This window comes from Eriocheir sinensis, chromosome 36 (genome assembly GCF_024679095.1).
Source record: "Eriocheir sinensis breed Jianghai 21 chromosome 36, ASM2467909v1, whole genome shotgun sequence".
Taxonomy (NCBI): domain Eukaryota; kingdom Metazoa; phylum Arthropoda; class Malacostraca; order Decapoda; family Varunidae; genus Eriocheir; species Eriocheir sinensis.
The window spans coordinates 2667930-2692632 of NC_066544.1; the positions used below are offsets into that span (position 1 = coordinate 2667930).

Consider the following 24703-nt stretch of genomic DNA (forward strand, 5'->3'; position numbering starts at 1 on the left):
AGAGTAGTTCATTTGGCTTGGCCCATAGTGTTATGGGCTCGCTCAGCATGAGTATATGGCATTGTCGATACCTGTGTAGATGGACACAAATCCGGATCTTCAAGTCCCTTGTGCTCCCTGTCTTACTGTATGGCTGAGACATGGACACTAACTCGGGACTTGGAGAGGCAGATTGATGCCTTTGGTAATAAATGTTAATGCAGAATCATGAAATATTGCTAGTATGACTTTGTGTCATACTGGCAACTACTCCGTGAGACTGATTCGACATGCATTACCTGCATAGTTCGTCAACACGAACTCCGGCTATACAGGCATGAGGCATGTTACCCAGAAGCCGACCCTGCTCATCAGGTTGTTTCTGTATGAGACAATCCTGACTGGAGGAGGCTAAGGGGACACCCAAAGAGTTTGTGGCTTGAGCAAGTCAACAGATCCTGCCAGGAGGTACTCAGGATGGGAAGGCGGCCTGCATGGAGAATTGCACGGACGGACCCCGGACATATGCCCCCATTGATTGTTTGATTGATTCAGAATTTCATGGTCACTTTTTCCAAATGGGCACCATTTGCTTCACCTCCTGATATCTTCATCCCTTTTCTAAAATACTAAATCCAATCTTGCTGGTTCATCTCTGCCTCTGTGTCTAGTTTCCTCTTTTACCCATTGAGTCTTAAGGTTACTCTCTATCAATTCAAGTAACTTTCCTCCTCATGTATTTTCATCTCCTGTTTCAAACAACTCCCAGTTCACTCCCTTGCAATTAGAATCTCCAACAAGCATTACATTCCTGGTATCATATATTTCTTTTTTAACGTACCGACTGTATCTTTTATCATCCTCATGTATCTTTTCTTGTCCAGCGCACCATGTGAGGGGGAACATAAGTTACTATTATTTTTTGCTTTACAGTTCTGTTAAGTAGGGCTTATACACTAATGATTGCAATGTTTTCTGGACCTATTTTAACTTCCAAAATTCTTAACTCTAATAATAGTAAATATCATTACCCCTCCTCCTTTTTCTTTTGTTATTTATTTCCTGTATACCTTGTAGTTATATTTTTCCAGATGTGTTTCTGTATTTTCTTTAATTTGGTTTCCATTACTGACATTATATCTGGATTTTCCTTAATTAAATGATCTCCCAGCTCCAATCTTTTAAACATTAATCCATCAATGTTCATATGGGTCATCTCAGTTTGTATGTTCCCCCTTCCTTTCCTTTTAATATTTTGCTAATTGTTCCTCTCCTCTCTCTTCCTGATCCACAACTTCATTATTCAGTCTCCAAAAAAAACTTTTCTCTTTCTTCCTCCGATCTTTCCTCATTTTTCTGCCTTGCTTCATTCAATAATTCCTTTAGCCTCTGTCTTTCTTCAATGCTCAGATTTGTTCTAATATACATCATTTTATATTGTTCTATGTCTTTAAGTTTCCAATTTTTACTTAAAACCTCTTCTGCTGCTGTATGTAATTTCAGCGTCAGTTTCGGTCTATTGTTTCCCTCTTCATAACGACCTAGTCTCATTACATCATCAATCTCCTCTGACAGTCTTCCCGATTCCTCCAGTCCTGCCAAAATTTCCCTCACAATTCTCATTTCGTGGGCTTCCCTTTGGCTCCTCATTGGAATTCTTTCTTCCTTAAGGCCCATTATAACATATCTATAACCAAATTTTCCTTGTTTCTCAAATCCTGAACAGCTTCTTTCTCCCTATCTTCCTTATGTTCATGCTCCTGTCCCTTATGTTCGCATTCCTGTTCCATCAAGATTTCTCTAAAATTATTTCTATCTTCGTCATTTTCCTTCTCCTGTTTATCAAGTTCTACACCCACTGTAGACTTAACTTTTCCCTCTATGTCCATATCTTCATTTTTTTTTTTCTTCACTCTTTTAGCCATCTTTTCCTCGAGTATAGCTATCATCCTCTCTTCTATCTCTCCTTCACCATTTCTCAATTTGTTTAGTTCCTCATTATCCTTACTTTTTGTTTACCTGAATTTTAACCATAACTTCATTTTTTTTTTTACGTCTTTGCCTGTGACGCCAGTAGGCTTGCGTAGTAGGGCCTGATAGTTGGCCCCAGCCCGTTGTGGCGCAGGCAAGTGTTGATAGTGGCGCCATCTTGCACTGGCTCATGCTGCCCCCTGGAGCTCATCTTTGATCCTAGAATCTAGAGTCCGGGTTGATAGGTGGTCTTCTGGACAGCATGTGGGTAGTCATAGGCCACTCGGCAGTGACTGAAAAATCCCAACTTGGTGTCACCGGGCGGGGTGCGAACCTGCGTCTGGATCGTTCTACCTTCTCCTCCAGCCTTCTCAGTTTCATCTACGTCTGTGAAACCTCCCTTCCTCCAGGGGTAAAACCCCCAAAGCCACGTCCTTCATAATATTCTTCATTTTCACTGAAGTTGGCCGTGCATTTCTCCCTCTGTGCGCCAAGTTACAAAACAGCTAAGTACATCGTACTCATTTTTTCTACTGTCCAACGTCACCCATCACTCTTCCCAGTCTCCCACCCAAGTCTCTATTGTCAATTCACCCCTCATAGGAGACAGGATGCAATCATCACTTTGGCTCAGGGCCTGTAACCCTCTCCAAAATGAGTGAGTGAGTGAGTGAGTCACACAGTCATAATCCACTATCTTTCTACTGTCCAAAGATGAAGAAACCAAGTAAGTATTACACAACATAAGTGAGCTACAGAGCATAAAAGTAAAACTCGTAGTATGCTGTCCTATCAGCGACAAGCTTACAAAAGCAGTCTGGGATCCAGTTGCAAGATAAAAATAGAATATAAGGATGCTAACCACTTCACAACAGAGATGCGTGGACAGGATAGTTCATTGAGCATTTGTTGGGCTTGTGATCAAAAGGCTTGTGACACTTGGCTGTACAGCAACAACATGGGGAAAGGTAGTGCTCTCCAAAAATTAGCAGAGTTACATGGCCTAAGATGCCTAGCTTACAGAACTGTTTTTAACATCCTTTCCTCATGAATAATATTCAGTGACTGAGGTGAGTGTTGCAGCAAAATACTCAAATAATGTATTTTCACATATATACAACAATATATGAGAATACAGTCGTCCCTCAAATAGTACGGGGGTTAGGGACCCAGGATCCCCGTACTATTCGAAAATCCATATAAAATTAGTGCCCCCCTTAGAAACACAACTGGGTTGTGTTTAAGAGAGGGAATTGGGACTCTCGGAACGTCCCGAGTGCTCTCAAACACATGATGAGGCAGCATGAGTTGCCAACTCGGCACGTCCGCTGGCTCCCGGCTTTGAGAGGTGGAGTGCCTTCGTGTTGTGATGACGTCATCAGCAAATATGGCGGCCCAGACAAACACATATAAGTGTTTCCATTGCATTTCACCTGTCTGTGCCACCACAACCACTGCAGCTTCCTTTTCATCTTCTGTTGTAAGGAGTTTGTCAGCCAGGACAGCTAGTAATTTATGTTAAACGTCGCCAGGAAGATCAGTGTACGCCATTTTACTGCGAGTGGGATGCCATTACCACTCTTGGAGCACTGGCAGTTACTGCAGCAAGAATTTCTCTTACACTATGATTTTCAGGGTGTTGGCCCTGAGGGAGTATGCCATTTCAAAGGCTGTAGTTGGGACCAAAAGGGACAACTACCTCTCGAACCAAGACCAAGACCAAGATGATAGATACATCCAACATTGCTCTCATTCACGTGGTATGCTTTCCCTATGGCAACGTAACTCATCCCAAAACGTAACTTCTAAATCTGAATTCTTCTGCACGGTGAACACCTATCTCGAACGCTTTCAGGTGCTTTCAGCAAGTATATTTTGGTAGAACAGTGTTGCCACTCACGCCATGGCTACATAGTGCGACGAGCAGGAAATTTAAAAATCCTAAAAAATTCTTCCATGACAATCCGTATAAAACTGAAACCGTACTATTTGAGGTACGACTGTATAAGACAGAAACTACATTTACAAGTTTGCTACACATTGTCTCTCCCAACTCAATAAGTGCCATCAGCCATGTTGCCTCATTGAATCACAAGGGCATCAATAAAAATTTAGGAAAATCTAGACTAACAAACACTTACAGCCATCTGCTCATCATCCTGCATGAGAGCCTCGCGCTGCATCCTCATCAGGTGCACTTGCTTTTCCTGCTCCTCCCGCTGTCTCTCCATAAAGGCTGCCTGCTGCAGTCTGTACAGATCCTCTTGCTTTTTCTGCTGCTGCTGCTGCTCCAAGAGACGCTGCTGCTCCCTAACCTTGTGCTGCATCAGCTGGTCCTCCTCCATCTGCCGCTGCCGGTTCATCATCTGACAAGAGCAAAAAAAAATTCTGTTGTTATCCTGACAGGTAAATCAATCTCTATAAAGCAAGATTCTCAAAGACTGAGAAATAATTGGAAGGTGTTTGGATATGATCCCTAACCAAGGAAATGGAAGATAATGGCTTTGTACTTGAAGTGTGTGACCAGCTGCGTGAGTTCTCAATATTAGTTAAATAGTTGTGAAGTTCTCAAGAGGTGAATGTAAAAGTTTTCAATAAATATTAAGAGAGGAATGTGGAATAATGATTTAAGTTACTATTTAGGTGTTAGAAGTAAGTCTTAGTTGTTACCTCATCCTGTTCCCTCTTCCTCATGAGTCCCTCTGGTCCTGCCCCTTGGCCTTGGTCCTCCCCCTCCAGCACCACCATGTCCTCAGGTTTCCCTTGCTCCTGCTCTCCAGACCCTGAGTCAGGCCCTTCAGGGTCCACACCAGGTGGGCCATCATCCAGTAGATCTGTTATAGTCATGGAGTTAGTAATTTATATTTTGCCATCCAGTATCAAAGTTAAATTGTTACTTGCCTAGTTTGCTTATTATTAAGAATTTTGATCATGTTACTAGATAGAGATGCCCTGATTTGTAGTATAAGATCAAGCACCTTGATATAATGCTTTATTCAACTCACAACTCTATGTTCATCCGTAACAAAATCAAACCCTAATTAGAAAAGGAAGCACCATAATAGACTCCAAGTTGATATGATTGAGGAAAGCAGTTACAGTAAACCCTCACATTTACAGACCTCATTATAATGAAATTTGGCTTTACTGAACTTTTTTGCATTTTCAATACATGCGGGGATTTACCTAACAAGTTTATAATTGTAGGGTTATGTTCAGTGGTGGGCTGGCCAAGCATGTACATGCACGCCAGTCAGCGTAACTTTTTCTTCTTCTTATAACAAAGGACGGCTCAAGGGCAAAAAAAAAAAGTGAAGAAAGAAAAAAAGCCCGCTGCTCACCGCTCCCACAACAGACAAAAGTAAAGAGTGGCCAAAAGAGAGGTCAATTTTGGGTGGAGAGGTATCTTGATACACTCTTCTTGAAAGAGGTCAAGTCATAGGTAGGAGGAAATGCAGATGAAGGAAGGCTGTTCCAGAGTTAACCAGTGTAAGGGATGAAAGAGTGAAGATGCTGGTTAACTCTTGCATAAGGGGTTTGGACAGTATATGGATGAGCTAGAGTGGACAGTCGAGTGCAGTGGGGCTGTGGGAGTGGGGGAGGCATGCAGTTAGCAAGTTCAGAAGAGCAGTCAGCATGAAAATATCGATAGTAGATAGAGAGGCAACATGGCGGAAAAATTTAAGAGGTAGAAGACTACCAGTAAGAGGAGGAGAGCTGATGAGACGAAGAGCCGTACCTGAGTTATCAGTAGACTCTTCTTTCCTGGCTGGACCGGTGGTCTCCCCAAGAGAAGCGAGGTGCTGGAACAAGCGGTCGACCAGTTCGCTCTTCAAACCTGGCAAAGAAAAGCATTGCTGAATCTTCAAATGTGAATAACGAAGTATTACTCAGAAATTTTCTTTATAATGTTGAATGTCAAATTCCACAGTACAGAAAACATGTTTTGCTGCTCATAGATACAGGTAACTCTCGATTTATGTGTGTTTGGTTTACGTGTTTTTAAATAATGCAGGGTCCAAAATCCATATAAATGTTTAATTTACACGTTTTTTTCACTTGAACACGATATTTTATGGAATGGCCACCAGATGTCTCACGCAACTGGACTCACACAGCGCCGCGGCCACACAGCTGAGCTCAGTTCTTCCCGCGCACCACTTGAACAACAATACAGTACCCACGCTGCCACGCTACTCAACAATAGGGGTGGGCAGATACCGGTACCAGTACCAGTACTAACGGTACCAGCTATACGGTACGGTACCGGTACCAATACTAGCCAGTCACTCATGGTGTCCCTCATTTATTCCTCACACGAGTGAGGCTGAGACTGAGTGCCTGAGTGGATATCTCGGTGATATGGATATTCTCTCTCTCTCTCTCTCTCTCTCTCTCTCTCTCTCTCTCTCTCCACTAAATGAAGTGAATATTTATTTTTCAATAGAAACCTACCTCTTGTTTGATTTACATTGTTTTTGATTTATGCGACCTCTTCAAGGACACAATACTCGCGTAAATCGAGTTACCTGTATAACAAGTGCCCCAACAGATATAAAAATTTGAAAAATATTAAAATGATCCTTGAATCTCAATACAAATCAAATACTATAGGCTACTTGTTTGGCTTTTACAACTTGGTATAAGAAGATGCATACCTTTCTCCATTCCTAATGTATTAAAATGTAATGATTCCTATGTGTTAACCCATGGCCTGCAGCTCAGGAAATCTGTTGATAAGCTGTGTTGCGGAAGAAAAGACGAAAAATCGAGTCTTACAGAATGTGATGTAATGCCTATCGGCTTGTAGGGAATAGTCATTGGTGGGCACCGCTAACCGAAGAGTTAGCTTCGCTAACTGGTAATCCACTAACTAAAAAGTTAGCTTCTCTTACACTAAACCGTTAAAACTGATAAAGAGTGGAAGCTAACGCTAACTTTTTTATGTGGATTTAGCTTCGGTTTAGTATTTTGGCTCTAAAACCTCTAAAAACTGACCTAGGGACCAGAAATTTCAATATGTTGTAGCTTAGACATAGAACTTTCCAGAAAGGTACAGCATGCATGGTCACCTTGGAGTGGCAGATGACGCACCGGAAATGCAAGACATTGGCGTTCGTCATATCTCTTGATTTAAGGGGGGCGGCTATGGGGTATTTTTCGAGAAATAAATTTAAAATCGGATAAGTAGAGGTTTTTAGCTCAAAAGGCCCTTGAAAGGGTAAATTGCCATGTGGTGGAGTTTGTTTTCGTAAAATTAAAAACCCTCCCCACTGGAGACCATTTTTAAATGTCCTGCGCTGTTGCGTCATAGCCAGACACAAGCGTCAACACAAGCAGTATCATTCAATGCTTGTAAATACGTAAACTGCATAAGAATATTTTTTCTCAGTAAATTTTGCCACTTGTGACCCTCATATTCCGCGCGGCCCGCTGGGCTGGGAGAAGGGAGGAAGCAGCGAGCCACTCGGCATAGCAGTGCCTCGCGCAACACAAACGAACAAGGTGCATTGCAAATTTCCCTCCACTCTAGCCAAAAAAACATCCTTACAAATGATTTTACAAGTGCAAGGCAATCAGAAAAAGCTACAAATACTGTTCGAGACACAGAATTGCCCAGTACAGTCATGCAGGAACACCTTGACCTTTTGACACCCTCACCTTTGATTGATTAAAACTTTTTTTTATAAAGGAGGACCAGATGCCTTATCATTCTCCAATAAGCGGAGGAGGTAGGAAGACACCTACCGAACGGGCGTGAGCTACTCCCGGTGAGGATATATGGGAAGCGAGGAGGGTGCTGAAGCCCTTCAAAGACCCTTCCCATGTCCTCACTAACCATTTCCCTTTTGTCTCATCAACACCAGAGAGCAGTTCAGCATGCTCTAAAGACAGTTCCTCTCTCTTTCTACACCACACTACATTCACACAACACACACCTTTTCCCAAAATTAAAAATTAAAAATGGCGAAAAACAACACTGCCTCGGAGTCCCCGCCTGGGGGGGGGACCATAAATTCCCCCAGGGAGGACTCCCCTTCTGGCTGCCGACTTGAGAGGTGTCCTGATAACTCCTAGAACCTCCTCCTTATCAATTTCTGCAACATTCGTGGTCTTTGTTCTAATTTTCATTCTGTGGAACACCATCTCTCCTCCTCTAAACCTCATCTTCTCTTCCTCACCAAAACACAGGTTTCTGAGGCTACTAACAGCAACCTCTACTCTGTTCCCTCCTACTATCTCTATCCTAAATTTCAATCCAAAGCTGGATGTTGCGCCTACGTGCGCAACGACATCACTTGCTCTCGTGCCCACGACCTTGACTCTTCTGAATTTTCCACCATCTGGCTAAGACTTCATTGTCATTCTATTACCAAATACATCTGTGCTGTTTATCTCTCACCTAACTCTACTAACTATGTAAAATTCTTTGACTATTTGAATTCTAAAGTGGAGCACATCTTGACTCACTCTCCCTTCGCTGAAATCTCCATCTTGGGAGATTTCAATGTTCACCGCCAGCTTTGGCTTTCATCCTCTTTCACTGACCAGCCTGGTGAACAAGCCTACAACTTTGCTCTCCTCAATGACCTAGAGCAGTTGGTTCAGCACCCTACTCGTATTCCCGACTGTCTTGGAGACAGGCCCAACATTCTAGACCTCTTCCTTACCTCTAATCCTTCTGCTTACTCTGTCAAACTGTTCTCTCCGTTGGGCTCCTCCGATCATAACCTTATTTCTGTTTCCTGTCCTATCGCTCCTGTACATCCTCTGGACCCACCGAAGAGGCGATGCTTCTGGCATTTTGCTTCAGCTCGGTGGGACGACCTGAGGATGTACTTTTCAGATTTCCCGTGGAATGATTACTGCTTCCAGGAGAGAGACCCCTCTGTGTGTGCCCAGCGCATCTCAGAGGTGATTGTCTCTGGAATGGAGGCATACATTCCACGTTCTTTCTCTACTCCTCATGCTAAAAAGCCTTGGTTTAATCACGCTTGTTCTCGTGCTATTAAAGATAGAGAGGCAGCTCACAAAAGGTTCCAGAGCCATCGAACTCCCGCTAACTATGACCTTTACATTTCAGCCCGGAATCGTGCCAAATCTATTCTCCGACTTACCAAAACTTCTTTTATCAATAGAAAATGTCAACACCTTGCTTCTTCTAATTCTTCCCGTGACTTCTGGCATCTAGCCAAAAATATCCCCTCCAATTTCACTTCTTCCTCTTTCCCTCCTCTCCTTAACCCTGACGGCAGCACTGCCATCTCATCTGTCTCTAAGGCTGAACTCTTCGCTCGAACTTTCTGTAAGAACTCCACCTTGGACGATTCTGGGCATATTCCTCCTACTCATCCCCCCTCTGACTCCTTTATGCCTGTTATTAAGATTCTTCCAAATGATGCTTTCTATGCCCTCTCTGGCCTCAACTCTCAGAAGGCTTATGGACCTGATGGAGTGCCTCCTATTGTCCTTAAAAACTGTGCTTTTTTTTTTTGAGATGTAAGCATAAATATACAAAGAAAATTGCGAGAGATTAGCATCTCTCTCTCTCTCTCTCTCACACACACACACACACACATAAATTAGATGGTTGGAAGGGAAGGGAAGGGTCGAGGAACAGCAAGTTGAAACTTGTTGAAGAGGCGCCTCCCACCCCCATCTCTCTCTCTCTCTCTCTCTCTCTCACACACACACACGAAGGGATATGAAGGGAGAGAGAGAGAGAGAGAGAGAGAGAGAGAGAGAGAGAGAGAGAGAGAGGGGGGGGGAGGGAGAAAGGGGGAGAGCGTGCATCTCTCTCTCTCTCTCTCTCACACACACACACACACCCTGGAAGGTGGAGGTATAAGGAAAGAAGGAAGGAAGGAAGGAAGATAGAATGAAAGAGAACAGAGACAGCGGGAGGATGTAAGGGAGGGGCAGGGAGGGGAGGCCGCGTCCTTGAGCCGAGGGGGGTGGTGAGATAAACACTCACTACCCAGCCACTTGGCAACTCAAAGAAAGAGGAACTCAACAACTCCACACATACACATACATCATTTCTTTCTCATTATTTTTGTTATTTTCTGTTAGAATCGATTGTTGCTGTCAAGTACAAATGTGCATAAGACATACTTACATCATTACACTATAATAACATTGAAAGTCAAATAAGACACCATATCATATACAGGGTCTCTAGGTAGAGTCAGAACAGAATACGGGATCACTCAGCACCAAATAAAACTAAATGTAATAAAGACGCCAACATAGGCATCGCCGTCAGGATGCCGACGTCGGCGTCGCCGTATATTGCACTGGGCGTTTCAGGGTGCCGACGTCAGTGTTGCCATATAAAAAGGGTTGAAGTTTGGAGAGGAGGAACTACATTTAGCGGAAGCTAATTGGTTCGCTAACTGTTTCCAAAGTTAGCAAAAACGCTAATCAGTTAACAAAAAAGTTAGCTTCGCTAATTAGCGGTTAGCGGAACCATCCTCACCACTGGGAATGGTTTAGCGCACCCGGCAATATACATGTTTGGCCAAAAGTATATGGGAAAGCTGTAAAAACCGCCCAAAATTGTACAGTCTAGTGCGAGCTGACAGTGCCTCTGGCTCCCTCCTTTGTTCCTCCGCTCACAGGCTACCACAAGATTTGCCTTTTTTTTTTTTTTTTTTTTTTTGCATGCATGCTACATTTACTGTCATTGTTGCTTTGACTGTTGAATGATCCATGGTTCGCATGTAATCGGGTCTTAGAGCAATATTTTACCGCAATTATAAGTACTGCGATATTCATTTCATCTACACAGGCAAGGGTTACTGAGATTCACATGTAGCCTACTTGTATGGAGACATCGAATAGGGAAGCAACATATTGTCAGAAAAGTATCGACGGGGCATGTTCCACATTGCACACACAAGAAATGGGGAATATCTGTATATATGTGGCTGAGAGCAGTGTGCATGTGCACACTGCGTAGTGCGCAGTAGGAGTGTTGGAGGGGCTTGGGATGAGAGATGCCACATGGTACTAATACACATCCAATTTGTAGCAACGTGCATCAACCGTGCCAGTTTTCATACGCATTTAAATATTGCACCTCGATTGAGGGACACCACAGTTCATTGCTAAATCACTGAAGAGGGACAAAGCAGCTTAACCCTTTTACCGCGATAAGCACCGATTGGTGCCCGACGTAGGGGCTTGCTATATGCACTAATTGGGTACCATTCTTTCAAGTTCAATAAAAATGCATTTAACACGATATAATTTTTGAAAGTGACTTTATCAATTTACACATGTCAAACTACATAAGGCCAGCAATAAACTGATATGTAGTCACCATTATATATTATACTTAGCAGGTCGTAAAGTTCGGTTGGAGTAGTTTAAATATGCTCCCCCACTCTAAGCCCTCTGCGAGCTATTTTGCGGCTGCGGCGGCGGCACCACGGTCGCCACGGCCAGCACCAGAGGAGGCGACGCGCTTTCGTAAACATTATCCCTTATTTTCAAGAGTAAAAAAAAAAAGTCCTTGAATTGGATTTTGAAAGCATTTCCATGACTGTTGAAGGTTTGTAGAAAAGCTATATGAATAGAGAGTGATGTTTCATAAGGTAGATAATAAGATACTGGCACAGCACTAAAACGAATCTTTACCCTTGTTTCCAACTTCATAAATGAATACCTTTACGCTGAATTACCTTCTGTCACTACCTGCATGAAAAATTCATAGTGCCAGTATAGATTTATATGATAATGGGTATATTAGCCTACTAAAGAAAGATTAGATTCCTGAAACACAAACTTGATAATAAACTCGCCGTGGTAAGCTGCTGGGGTCACTCACCAAAATACAGCAGGATATGGGGAAGTGCTGTCTACCAGTAGGTATATAACTGTGACCTCAGTGGCTCTACAATCTACATTTGAGTTTCAACCTTACTGTTGTTTTCCGCAGATGATTCCCTTAACCTATGTGTGACTAGGGTGTGGGCCGGAGTGACAACGGTGGGAGGCCGCACTGAATAGGGCCGGAATCACTGGAAATAGTAATATCAGCCCTGCTGGGAGGCGGTGTTCGTGTGTGTGTGTGTGGAGCAGCCCCTACCGTGCGTGGGCAGGTTGAAGGTGGCGAGCTTGGCCTTCAGGTCCACCACCCTCAGCTTGGTCAGGTCTTCCAGGGACACCGGCATCCTGGTGGCTCGGGTGGGCTGGCCGGCCAGTCAACGTTTACAGGTTACAAATGGTTTTCTTCAATGTTTTGTTGACGCCGACCCGCCATCGACACACACGCCGTCCACCAAAACATTGCCGCTCCGCCGATGGTTCTTTCCCGAGACATATTTTGTGTTTTAGAAAATAAATTCATAGAAATATATCATTCAGATTTATGAAGTATTAAGTTATTTTCTAGATAACTTCAATCATAAAACGGTGATCAGCTTTGGGGGATCCCAGTCACAAACCCGTTAGAGACCCTACGTCAGAGAGTTGAGACTTGATCTTGATTTTGATCTTGATGTCACAGGTGGCTCGGGATTTCTCCCCAGCCAGGCCTTTGTAGCGGCAGCTCCTGTGAAGAGAAAACAAAAAAACATGCGGGAAGTCAATGTTCTCGGGGCAAGATATCATTCCCTACATCTTTCACGCCACATGCCTTCCAAGAACTCTTTCACTGCCTCAATCACTCGTCCACTCGTCTCTCCACTGAGCCCCAGCAGCAGCACCAGTCCTCCCTTCCAGTCCTCCCGTTTACTCCACGTCCCATCTCGCTCAAAAACACATGCATCATCTTCGTTCTCTCCCTGTCATACTTCTTACATTCCAGCACTACATGCTGCACAGTCTCGTCCACACCCCTATCACACATCTGGCACACTTTGCTGCGGGACTCAGACCATCTATAGTTCCTTGCATTCACATCCAGACACTGCGCTCTAGCACGGAAAAGAAGATCACCTCCCAGGCTTCCCTCATACCACACCTCACACTTTGGGGCCTCTTTCTCCCTATACCAGTCGAGAGTTTCCTTTCTTTCCATCTCATTCTTCCACTTGCTCAATCCCTCATCTTTAACTGCCATATCTATCACATTCTTCCACTTTCTTACATCCCACTCAAACCCCTCTCCATTTCTGTTTGTTATTCTCCATTCAAACACATTCTGTCTATCTTCAAAGGGTCGGTACACCCACCTACTTAGCATAACATTCCTGTCTATCATTCGCCCACATTTATTCGCCCATTTGCCATCTCTTATACTCCACAAGTATACTTTCCTTGCTAATCTTGCATTCTCCATTTGTTCTCAGTCTTGGAGGAAGAATACAAGGAGGGGGCATGACGTCACAGAAGTGAAGCTTCCTTGGCTCCGCCCCTCCCCGCCGCGGCCCTCAATTCCACCCAAAACATTGCCCGACGCATGCAATTTTTTCGGTATATTAGAAGCAGTAATATAGTTTATCGATTTTAACTTGAGCCCTTGGGCGCGACTCAGGGATTCCCCACGAGACCGTGCTGGTGCCTCATCACTCTTAGGCCGGTGTCACACTGTGCGGCCCATCGTCTGCCTGAGCGTGGGAGGGAACGACGTAGGCAGGGTCGGTAACGAGCAGCTTCAATCTGCAACACTATAGAGAGGCCGGCTCTGCGGAGAGTTACGTGCAAGGGCGGGGTTCCTGTACATGGTGTGTGGGGTTCTGGCGAGGCGGCGGGTTGGTGGCATTTGGCTGTCCAGGGGTATAGCATTAAACTCAGAGGTGGGCGCGGTACTGAAAAATCAGTAGTGCGGTTGCGGTAGTGCGGTACTTTTTCCGGAGTAGTGCGGTCCCATTTTTTTTCTTTCCCAGTGCGATACGCGGTGTGCGGTACTGCGGTAGCGGTAGTCACTATACTCAATATAAAATAAATACTTCAGTGCCTATCCTGGCTACCCATTGACTAACTAATAACTTGTGAGATAGAAAAAAAATAAAGGAGGACTGGGGGAGGGAGAGAGGGAGGTAAAGGATCGAGGAGGAAGGGGGGACAGGGGAGTAGAGGACGGGAAGGGGAGGAGAGATAGGGAAGGGAATGCAACTTTCCGAGGGAGGAGGGAGGAGACAGGGAAGGGGAGGAGGAGATCAGTGTCATGTGAGAGAGGAGGAAGTGGGGGTGGGTGGGAAGGAAGAAAGGAAGGAAGAGTGGTACAAGCTGCAGTAGCACAAGCCTGGGATATAGGGGAGTGAAGGGGGAGGGGAGGAAGGGGAGGAATTCTCCAGCGGTTAAGCGAAAACTAAAGATTACTAATATAGAAAAGTCATGACGGGAAGAGTGAAACACTATTCAAACTGTCCAACATATTGTTACGCCAGGGGGTATATTTTTGGGGGTATCTGTGTTATTTGTGTGTGGGCCCGGGTGCTAGTTTGGGTCGCGGAGGACTGGTGATGGCCGGCGGCGTGGGGTGCATCGCGGCCGGGCGAGGGCACCTTGCCCCGAGGGTGGAGGCCAGGAGCCAGTGTCGACTGTCCCGAGCGTTGCGTGGAGCGGATGGAGTGGAAGAGCCCACTGAGGACTGGGGGCTGGTCGACGGCGTGGCTGACAGGCGGAGCCCCTTTGGGGCGCGAGAGGAGACTGTGGAGGACGTGGTGGAGGACTGATTTATTTGTATTCCATTTATTTTTGTGTGTTGCATGTTGGGGCAGTCGGGTCGACTGCTTCTTTAAGGTGGGCATATAGTGTTACGCCAGGGGGTATATTTTTGCGGGTATCTGTGTTATTTGTGTGAGGGATGCTAGTTTGGGGCGCGGAGGACTGGTGATAGCCGGCGGCGTGGGGTGCATCGCGGCGGCCGGGCCGGGAGCCGCCGGCCGCACCGCTGGGCAGGGAGAGGTCTGAGCTGCGAGAGACGAGGGACGTGCGCGCTGCCCCTGCGTGCCCTGCCCTCTTTTGTGAGCCCTGTGCTGTGTCCGTGCCCCCCCTCTGTGTACTGGGAGTTACTGTGCCTTGTAAACCAGTGTTTTGTACGTGTTAGAGCTGTTAAGTAAAGTGGAAAACCAGCTCTGTGAGCCTCTTTGCCCTGCCTTGTCCGCTCGTGGTGTATTGGCGGCCCTGGGGAGTGTCGGCGTGGTGTGTCTTGCTGTTCTGGGTTGTTCACGGCCCGTTGTGTGGTGGTCTGAGGTTGAGGCACACCACCTGCCCGTGCTTGGAATGTGGTGTGCGGGCCGGTGGTGTAACATTTGGTGTCATAGGAGTGAGGATTAGTGAACAGTGAACAGTGAGTTGCGCCGTGTCGTCATGGCGTCTCAGGATGCCCGCCGTGAGGGTGAGGAGGCGGGCAAGGCCGAGGCTGGTGCGGGCGAGTTTACACCGAGCGAGATGGGCTTGATCATTGCCATGCTGGCCGGTATGGAAAAGAGGGCAGAAGAGAGGGCACGCGAGCTGGCTCAGACGCTAGACGAGATAGCACGTGAGCAGGCTGAGAGGGCACGCGAGCTGGCTCAGAGGCTAGACGAGCAGGCACGCCAGCAGGCTGAGAGGGCACGCGAGCAGGTTCGGAGGGCACGCGAGCAGGCTCGGAGGGAAGACGACCTGGGCCATTAGGCTAGACGAGCAGGCACGCGAGCAGGCCCGCCATCTTGCCGAGGTTATCCAGTGCAATTTCTCGTCTCTGAAAGTGGAAATGCAGCCGTACACGGACCGGGCCTGCGACAGCGTGAGGAGCGAACGGCTGGAGGAGGTGCAGCAGACCCCGGAAGGCGAGGTCCAGGGCCTGAGGGAGGAGGTGGAGGCAGAGAGGCAGCAGCGAGAGGTGGCACCGTCGCACGCGGAAGAAGAAGGCCCAGTTCTGGCGGGAAACGCCGGCCGGGGCGGCGGTCCAGCTGCATGGATCCTATCAGGGGCCCCTGGCAAGGACCCCTGGAGCCTGGTAGCGTCGTGGCGGAGCCAGTAGCTGCAGCAGGAGGTTGGGGAGCCAACGGAGCCGCTCCCTTGGGTCCAGCTGGCGCCGAAGTCGGACCCATTCATTCACCCCGTCTAGTGGCCTCCCTCACCCCCTCCTTCTCCTCCATGCCAGCAGGCTCGCAGGCCACGTGGTCCGCTCTCTCCCACATGCAGCTCCTCAGCTTCCCGCCGTTCGGAGAGGCAGCGGCGAGAGGTGGCAACGTCGTACGCGGAGGAACAAGAAGCGTCACGTGTGCTGGCGGGGCTCCGCGTGGGGCCCCATGCAGGCAAGGGCCCCTGAAGCCTGGTGGCGTCGAGGCGGAGCCGGTGGAGGCTGCGGGAGGCTGGGGAGCCGTCGGAGCCGCTCCCTTAGGTCCAGCTAGCTGGTGCTGGAGTCGGACCCATTCACCCCGCCTCGTGGCCTCTCTCACCGCCTCCCTCTCCGCCATGCTGGCCGGCTTGCAGCCCACGTGGTCCGCCCTCTCCCCTTAGTGGCCCCTCGGCCTCCCGGCGCTCAGGGAGGCTTAAGCCAGCGGAGCACGACGGGAAGCTGGCATGGGAGGCCCAGTTCGAAATGCCAATTGCTGCCCAGGGCTGGAGCGAGGCTGGGGAGGCGCTGTTGTTGTCAACACCGCTGCGGGGCTCAGTGGACGAGCCAGGCTGCTAATTGGCGGTGGGCGCCGAGAGGACCTTGGGGCGACCTAACATGCTGGCTGCCACACGACTCCAGGACGCGGCATAGAGGCTGTGTGGCGTCACGGGGCACTGCGTGCAGTCGAAGGGCCCAGTGGAGGTTTGTATCGGCGTGGGCAGCGCTGTGGCTGTGGAGCGCCGGCCGGTGGACGTCGCCGATCGAGACGAGCCGTGCCTGCTGGGCCTCGACTACCTGACGCAGGATGAGGCCTGTGCCCACCTTGGACGGGAGCTGGAGAGGCTGCGCGGACAGGCGCCTTTGCTCCAGAAGGTGGGCTGTGCAGAGGTAGTCGCGGTGGAGCGACTGCACCTTGCCCCGGGGACGGAGACCAGGGTCCTGTGTTGCCGGTCGAGCGCGATGCCAGCGGAAGGCACGGTGGAGTCCATGGAGGGCCTGCAGCTGGCTGATGGTGTGGCAGCCAGACGAAGTCTCGAAATAGCGGGGGAGGAGTCAGTCACGGTGCTGGTGGCTAACTCCTCCGACGAGGCTCGGAAAGTACCCGCTGGTGCCAAGCTGGGCACCTGTGAGGAGGTGGAGCGCCCAGAGGAGACGTCGGTGAGCGCGGAGTCGGCCGCTGTGAGCCCGCTGCCCGACTTCCTGGAGGACATTGCGCACCGGAGCGCCGCTTACCCGACGGAGGCGCTGACGGAAAAGGTGCGCCACACCCTGGCTCGGTACGCGGACGTGTTCAGCAGGGGTGGTTTGGACTTGGGCCGCACGGGGAGTAGTGCGCCCACCAAGAGCCCGACCCGACGTGTCGTGCCGACCTGGCGGGAGGAACTGCAGCGCACCGTCAACGAGCTGGCGGCGCAGGGGGTGATTGAGCGGTCAAACAGTCCCTGGTCCTCAGGGGTAGTCCGGGATGAGGTGAAGGACGGCACGCGGCGCTTCTGTGCACTGCCGGGCGCTGAGGGACTAGACTGTCGAGGACTCTTACCCCCTGCCGTGGACCGAGGACACGCTCGACGCGCTGGCGAGGGACTTGGAGTTCGGGGCCTTCTTGACGACGACCAGCGGCATAGGGGCGGCCGCCCCGCCCTGCCATGACCTCCGGGGCCGGATGGCGACGGTGAAGATGAAGGCAGCGTCGAGGAAGGCGAGCCCGGTGGGTCTCCATGGCTCGTGCGGGGGCTGTGGCGAGAAGGAGCATAGGCGCAGTCGGTGCCCGGGGGAGCGAAGGACGCGTTCCCTTGACCGGCTGAGCCCCGACGCCCTCCAGCCTCGCTGTAAGGACTGTGGCCAGTCTGGCCACCGCTCGAGCCCCTGCCCCAGACCCAGGGACACGGAGCGGGCGGGAGATGTGCATGACGGGCTGGAGAAGGGGGCCGACTTCCAGCCGTCTCCCGCCCCCGAGCCCCGCCTTGTGTAAGCTGCCGCCGCCCTACCAGCGCGTTGCCAGTGGGAGGCTTAGCGGATGTAGCCACGTCGCATGACAGTGGACACCGGGGCTGAGGAATCCTAGGCGCGGCCTGACACGGGGCAGTGTGTGCTGCTCGAGGGGCCAGTGGAGGCTCGTGCCGGCGTGGGCAGCGCACTGGAGCGGCTGCCGGTGGACGTCGCCGGGCGTGGAAGAGCCTTGCTTGCTGGGCCTCGACTACCTGACGCAGGCCAAGGCTTGTGTTGGCCTCGGACGGGAGCTGGAGAGGGTGACCGGATAGGTGCCCTTTGTTTCTGGAGGTTTTCGAGCTTAATTGGCTGCGTGAGGAGGTAGTCACGGCCGGGCGAGGGCACCTTGCCCCGAGGGTGGAGGCCAGGAGCCAGTGTCGACTGTCCCGAGCGTTGCGTGGAGCGGATGACGTGGAAGAGCCCACTGAGGACTGGGGGCTGGTCGACGGCGTGGCTGACAGGCGGAGCCCCTTGGGGGCGCGAGAGGAGACTGTGGAGGACGTGGTGGAGGACTGATTTATTTGTATTCCATGTATTTTTGTGTGTTGCATGTTGGGGTAGTCGGGTCGACTGCTTCTTTAAGGGGGGCATATAGTGTTACGCCAGGGGGTATATTTTTGGGGGTATCTGTGTTATTTGTGTGGGGGATGCTAGTTTGGGGCGCGGAGGACTGGTGATAGCCGGCGGCATGGGGTGCATCGCGGCGGCCGGGCCGGGAGCCACCGGCCGCACCCCGGGGCAGGGAGAGAGAGGTCTGAGCTGCGAGAGACGAGGGACGTGCGCGCTGCCCCTGCGTGCCCTGCCCGCTTTTGTGAGCCCTGTGCTGTGTCCGTGCCCCCCCTCTGTGTACTGGGAGTTACTGTGCCTTGTAAACCAGTGTTTTGTACGTGTTAGAGCTGTTAAGTAAAGTGGAAAACCAGCTCTGTGAGCCTCTTTGCCCTACCTTGTCCGCTCGGGGTGTGTTGGCGGCCCTGGGGAGTGTCGGCCTGGTGTGTCTTGCTGTTCTGGGTTGTTCACGGCCCGTTGTGTGGTGGTCTGAGGTTGAGGCACACCGCCTGCCCGTGCTTGGAGTGTAGTGTGCTGTAAGCCCTGGCGTCTCAGGCTTCACCGAAGAAACCACGTAAAAATTTCAACGTGATGATAATAATAATAATAATAATAATAATAATAATAATAATAATAATAACAGTAATAATAAATTATTATTATTATTATTTGCGGATGACACCAATATAGGACACACGTATTAGGACAAGGGAGGATGCTAGAGCACTGCAGGAGGATCTCATCAAACTGTCAGTTTGGTCAGAGAAATGGCAGATGAATTTTAACATCACCAAGTGTAGCGTACTAAGTGTAGGAACACGCAACCCATTACACGGGTATAGTTTAGACTCCACTGCAGAGCAGAGTGTGAAAGGGATTTGGGAGTGTTAGTGAACGCTGACCTAAAACTAAGGAAGCAATGTATTAGTGCGAGGAATAGGGCTAACAGGGTATTAGGCTTTATTAACAGGACGGTAACCAACAAAAGTGCAGAGGTCATCCTCAGGCTCTATTCAGGTTAGTTAGGCCACACTTAGATTATGCTGTCCAGTTTTGGTGCCCACACTACAGATGTAATGCCAAAATTTAATTAAGTACGGGAAAAAATAGAAATTAGGGAGGAATAAGTAGTTTTAAGTAGTATAAGTAGATATAAGTGTCGCCAGGAGCCGTTATCGCGTGGAACATTCCAGACTCACACTGAGAGGCCCACCCCCCTATCCCCTTGTTACCCCTAGTGTCAGCCAGACATCACGTAGCCAGAGGCAGACACCCCGCTTCCCCGCCAAATTCTTGGCTTGGCGTCGGCCACCTCACCCTCGTTCCCCCCTCTCCCCTCCAGTCACGTAGTCCACTCCACGCTGCTTCTAGAAACTTCCTTGCGTCGCCCCTTGTGCCTGCGCGCGCAGTGCTGAGATGCCATACAACACCTGGCCAAAGTTATTCCCCCATAAGTATTTCATCCCTTGGTAGATTTTTTGGCCGCGTTAAGTGTAGGTTCGACACCTGCCGGTATTAAGTCACAAACGAAACTTCCCTCCTTCACCCATAAACATACACAAAACACTTTACTACCCAAACCTCGCCCCCCTCACTTCCGTCCCTTGGCTCTACCTGGCATCCCCCACCCCTATATAAGACCGGTAACACGTGCCTCCGTCGCTGCTCGCCGTCTTTTACCCGTGGCTGTGGCGGCGGCGGAGGCTTCCCTACACCCGCCGCACGCCAGCGGCGGGTTCCCCCCTGCGACGGGCCGTCGCATAGACAAAGGCCCGTTCCCCCTTTTTAGGGGGTAAATCTTAAAAGAAGAAGAAGCAGTGGAACGGAGTGGAACGCCAGCACTCCTCGGGCGAGCAGCCGGGTGGCCCTGCTACGGAGGCGAGGTGGACCCGTGGGGTATTCCTCGCTTAGGGCCACCCCTCCGTGGTCAAGTCGGCCAGTCGGCTGCTCGCACGAGTACCGCTACGGGTGTCTGCTGGGCGCCTGCCCAGAGAGCCCGTGCCTCCGTCGCTGCTCGCCGGCTGTTACCCGTGGCTGTGGCGGCGGCGGAGGCTTCCCTACACCCGCCGCACGCCAGCGGCGGGTTCACCCCTGCGACGGGCCGTCGCATAGACAAAGGCCCGTTCCCCCTTTTTAGGGGGTAAATCTTAAAAGAAGAAGAAGAAGCAGTGGAACGCCAGCACTCCTCGGGCGAGCAGCTGGGGGATCCTTCTGCGGTTGCGTGGTTGACCCGCCTGGTTATCCTCGCTTAGGGCCCCACCGTGTCAGTCAAGTCGACCGGTCGGCTGCTCGCCCGTGCACCGCTACGGGTGTCTACTGGGCGCCTGCCCAGAGAGCCCGTGCCTCCGTCGCTGCTCGCCGGCTGTTACCCGTGGCTGTGGCGGCGGCGGAGGCGTCCCGCAACGAGCTTGCATTGCTCGCCCACACGAACGGGCTGCTCCTGAGCGGGTGCTCGGAGGGCCCGTTCCTCCGTCGCTGCTCGCCGGCTTCTACCCGTGGCTGTGGCGGCGGCGGAGGGGTCCCCACACCCGCCGCACGCCAGCGGCGGGTTCCCCTCTGCGACGGGCCGTCCACGGACAAAGGCCCGTTCCCCCTTTTTAGGGGGTAAATCCCAAGAAGAAGAAAGACACCCCGTCAGTGGAACGCCAGCACTCCTCGGGCGAGCAGCCGGGTGGCCCTTCTACGGAGGCGAGGTGGACCCGTGGGGTCATCCTCGCTTTGGGCCACCCCTCCGCGGTCAAGTCGACCAGTCGGCTGCTCGCACGAGTACCGCTACGGGTGTCTGCTGGGCGCCTGCCCAGAGAGCCCGTGCCTCCGTCGCTGCTCGCCGGCTATTACCCGTGGCTATGGCGGCGGCGGAGGTGTCCCTACACCCGCCGCACGCCAGCGGCGGGTTCCCCCCTGCGACGGGCCGTCGAAAGACAAAGGCCCGTTCCCCCTATTTACGGGGTAAATCACATAAGAAGAAGAAGAAGAAGGCTGCTCACCCAGTGGAACGCCAGCATTCCTCGGGCGAGCAGCCGGGCGGCCCTTCTACGGAGGCGAGGTGGACCCGTGGGGTCATCCTCGCTTAGGGCCACCCCTCCGTGGTCAAGTTGACCAGTCGGCTGCTCGCACGTGTCAGCTACGGGTGTCTGCTGGGCGCCTGCCCAGAGAGCCCGTGCCTCCGTCGCTGCTCGCCGGCTCTTACTCGTGGCTGTGGCGGCGGCGGAGGCTTCCCCACACCCGCCGCACGCCAGCGGCGGGTACCCCCCTGCGACGGGCCGTCGAACCGACAAAGGCCCGTTCCCCCTATTTTAGGGGCAGAATCCTAAAAGAAGAAGGCTGCTCACCAGTGGAACGCCAGCACTCCTCGGGCGAGCAGCCGGGTGGGCCTTCTACGGAGGCGAGGTGGACCCGTGGGGTCATCCTCGCTTAGGGCCACCCCTCCGTGGTCAAGTTGACCAGTCGGCTGCTCGCACGTGTCAGCTACGGGTGTATGCTGGGCGCCTGCCCAGAGAGCCCGTGCCTCCGTCGCTGCTCGCCGGCTCTTACTCGTGGCTGTGGCGGCGGCGGATGCTTCCCCACACCCGCCGCACGCCAGCGGCGGGTTCCCCCCTGCGACGGGCCGTCGAACCGACAAAGGCCCGTTCCCCCTTTTTTAGGGGGAGAATCCTAAAAGAAGGCTGCTCACCCGGTTCCTGCTACGGGCTGCTACTGGGCGCTTGCCCGAGGGGCCCGTGTCTCCGTCGCTGCTCGCCGGCTGATACCCATGGCTGTGGCGGCGGCGGAGGCGTCCCTACAACCGCCCCGAGTTTTGAATTGCTCGCCCCCCCTTATCCCTTACAGGGCCGCCTTTGTGCAAAGGCCCTGTCCCCTTATTAAAAGGGTAAAACTTTAAAGAAGAAAAGAAACATTCGGCCTCGTGACTCATCATCCCTCCTCCGATCAACAGGTATGTGTCGATCACCCCCAAGTGCTCCCCGCCCCAGTGTTCATCACCCCCTCCAAAAGTGACATAACCCCTTGATCCCTTAAGTACACTCGTCCCTTATTCGCTAGCATCACGAGTAGTCTCCCAATTGAGTAACAAAGTTGAATAGTTTATTTTACCCATGTTTATCGCCTCGTGACTCCTCATCCCTCCTTCGATCAACAGGGCCGTCGGCGCTTGTCACTGGCCACGACACACACACACACACACACACACACACACACACACCTGCTCACCCTTATGATTTAAGTAGTAACAAATGTACGGAAGTGGGGGTAACTTCAGTGGGGGGGGTGACGGAAGTGGGGGTTGGGGGGGTCAGCGGGGGGGGTGACAGAAGAGGGGGTAGCTGGACCCCCCCTCCCCCCCCACACACACACACATCTTTCACCTTCCCCCCCTCCCCCCCACCCACACACACACATCTTTCACCTTCCCCCTCCCCCCCCCTCTCGGGCTAGCGTACGGAAGCGGGGGGATGACGGGAGTGGGGGTGCCCAGCGGGGAGGGGGGGTGACGGAAGAGAGGGTACTTGAAGGGTTAAGATAAGATCGCGGGCTCGAATGACCACAAGATTATAATCACGGAAAAGGTTAAAGACATTAGGTTAATGACCAGGCTGGAATATGTCCCGCGCACCTGTTCCCGGGGTGTTATCTTTCTTTCCCTCCCTCTTCCCATAGGCGCGCACACACACACACACACACACACACACACACACACACACACACACACACACACACACACACACACACACACACACACACATCTGGCCATACGAGATAAAAGCGCGGAAAAAATGGATCGATGACATCTCCATGTATCTGAGGCCACGCCTATTGGAGTCTTAATTATTCAAGTCATTACAATAAACCTTAGGTCATTAAGGACTGACCTGAGGAACATACATGCATGCGCACACACGCACACGCATACACACACACGCACACACACACACACACACACACACACACACACACACACACACACACACAAAATCACTGAAGAATTATTATGATACCGAAAATAAAATAAAAAATCGCCATTGAACGTAAGACTCGATAAATTATGTAAGTTTTTGCTAGGTGTATTGTATCATTATCTTCTTATTTCTCATTTCTTAACTTGTTTCTTCTTATTTCTTTCCTCAACTTATATATATATTTATTTTTTGCTCCGGTTATTTGGTGCCATCTGACCCTAAACACTGCAGCACCAAGTCTTTTTTTTCTGATTTTGCATTAATTAATCTCTTATATCTCATTTCTTAACTTCTTTCTTCTTATTTCTTTTCTCAACTTACATTTCTTTATATTTTCTGCCTGCTCTTCGGTGCCATATGACCTTAGACGTTCCCGCATCGAGTTTACCTTTTTCCCTAGATCAAGATAGCGCTCAAAACGAAGGCAACCCAGAAATACCTCAGTGAGCCAGCGAAGGGAAGGGAGAGAGAGCGATGTGAGAGGGAAAGTGGTACGGAAGAGACGGGGGAAAAGGCATAAAGTGAAAAAGGATCATGCGTGTGTGTGTGTGGGGGTCGTTGGGTGGGTGCGTGTGTGTGTGTGTGTGTGAGTGTGTGTGTATAATAATAATAATAATAATAATAATAATAATAGGTTTATTAATGTAAGGCAGCCGTTAGGCTGAAAATATACAAATTAAAAATACAAGAAACTAATAGTAAATCAGCTACACTAGAGGGAGGGAGAGGGTGGGGGTGGTTTGGGAGAGCTAAAAATAGAGACATAAGGGAGAAGGAGGGTGGTGTGAAAGGGGCACTTGGAGGGGTAGCGGCGAGGTGCTAATCTCCAGTCATACCTTTGGGTATGACTGTCACTGGTCATTGTTTATCATCCGCACCATCGAGGGCACTGCGCTACGTTTGTAACGGTCGGTTCGCGGCGCTCTGAAGGGGTTGAGTTTGTTGTGGTGTCTGGTGAGGCGGGTGGGAGGAGGCGCGTCGGGTGGCAGGAGGACTGGTGGCGGTGGCGAGGATGATGAAGCAGGGATCGAGATTCCGAATTTTCTGAGGGCGTCCTGGTGCTTGTCAGAGAGCCTCGGGAGGCTCAGGGTGACCAGGGCATTGTCGTAGGTGTGGTAGTCAGGTCCTAAAATGACCCTGAATGCCCTCTTTTGAACCCTCTCAAGCTGCTGTTGTTTGGTGAGGGTGAGGGACGATGACCATGCCGGGGAGGCATACATTAGCTTTGGCAATATGAATGATGAATAAATACTGCACAGTTCAG

The 24703-nt window shown here is 50.7% G+C and overlaps 1 protein-coding gene across 1 annotated transcript in view; it reads right to left on the reverse strand.

Annotated features, from left to right (window-relative positions):
- The window catches only part of LOC127007619 (splicing factor 3B subunit 2-like), a 40816-nt gene extending 28433 nt beyond the window's left edge, over nt 1-12383 (reverse strand). The window contains exons 1-4 of the mRNA XM_050878761.1: nt 12044-12383; nt 5690-5788; nt 4621-4784; nt 4092-4316 (exon numbers count right to left, since the gene is read on the reverse strand). Of these exons, the coding sequence (XP_050734718.1) occupies nt 4092-4316; nt 4621-4784; nt 5690-5788; nt 12044-12128 (573 nt within the window). The 5' untranslated portion in view covers nt 12129-12383. The remainder of the gene's footprint in view (nt 1-4091; nt 4317-4620; nt 4785-5689; nt 5789-12043) is intronic.
- Nucleotides 12384-24703: the final 12320 nt, after the last annotated feature.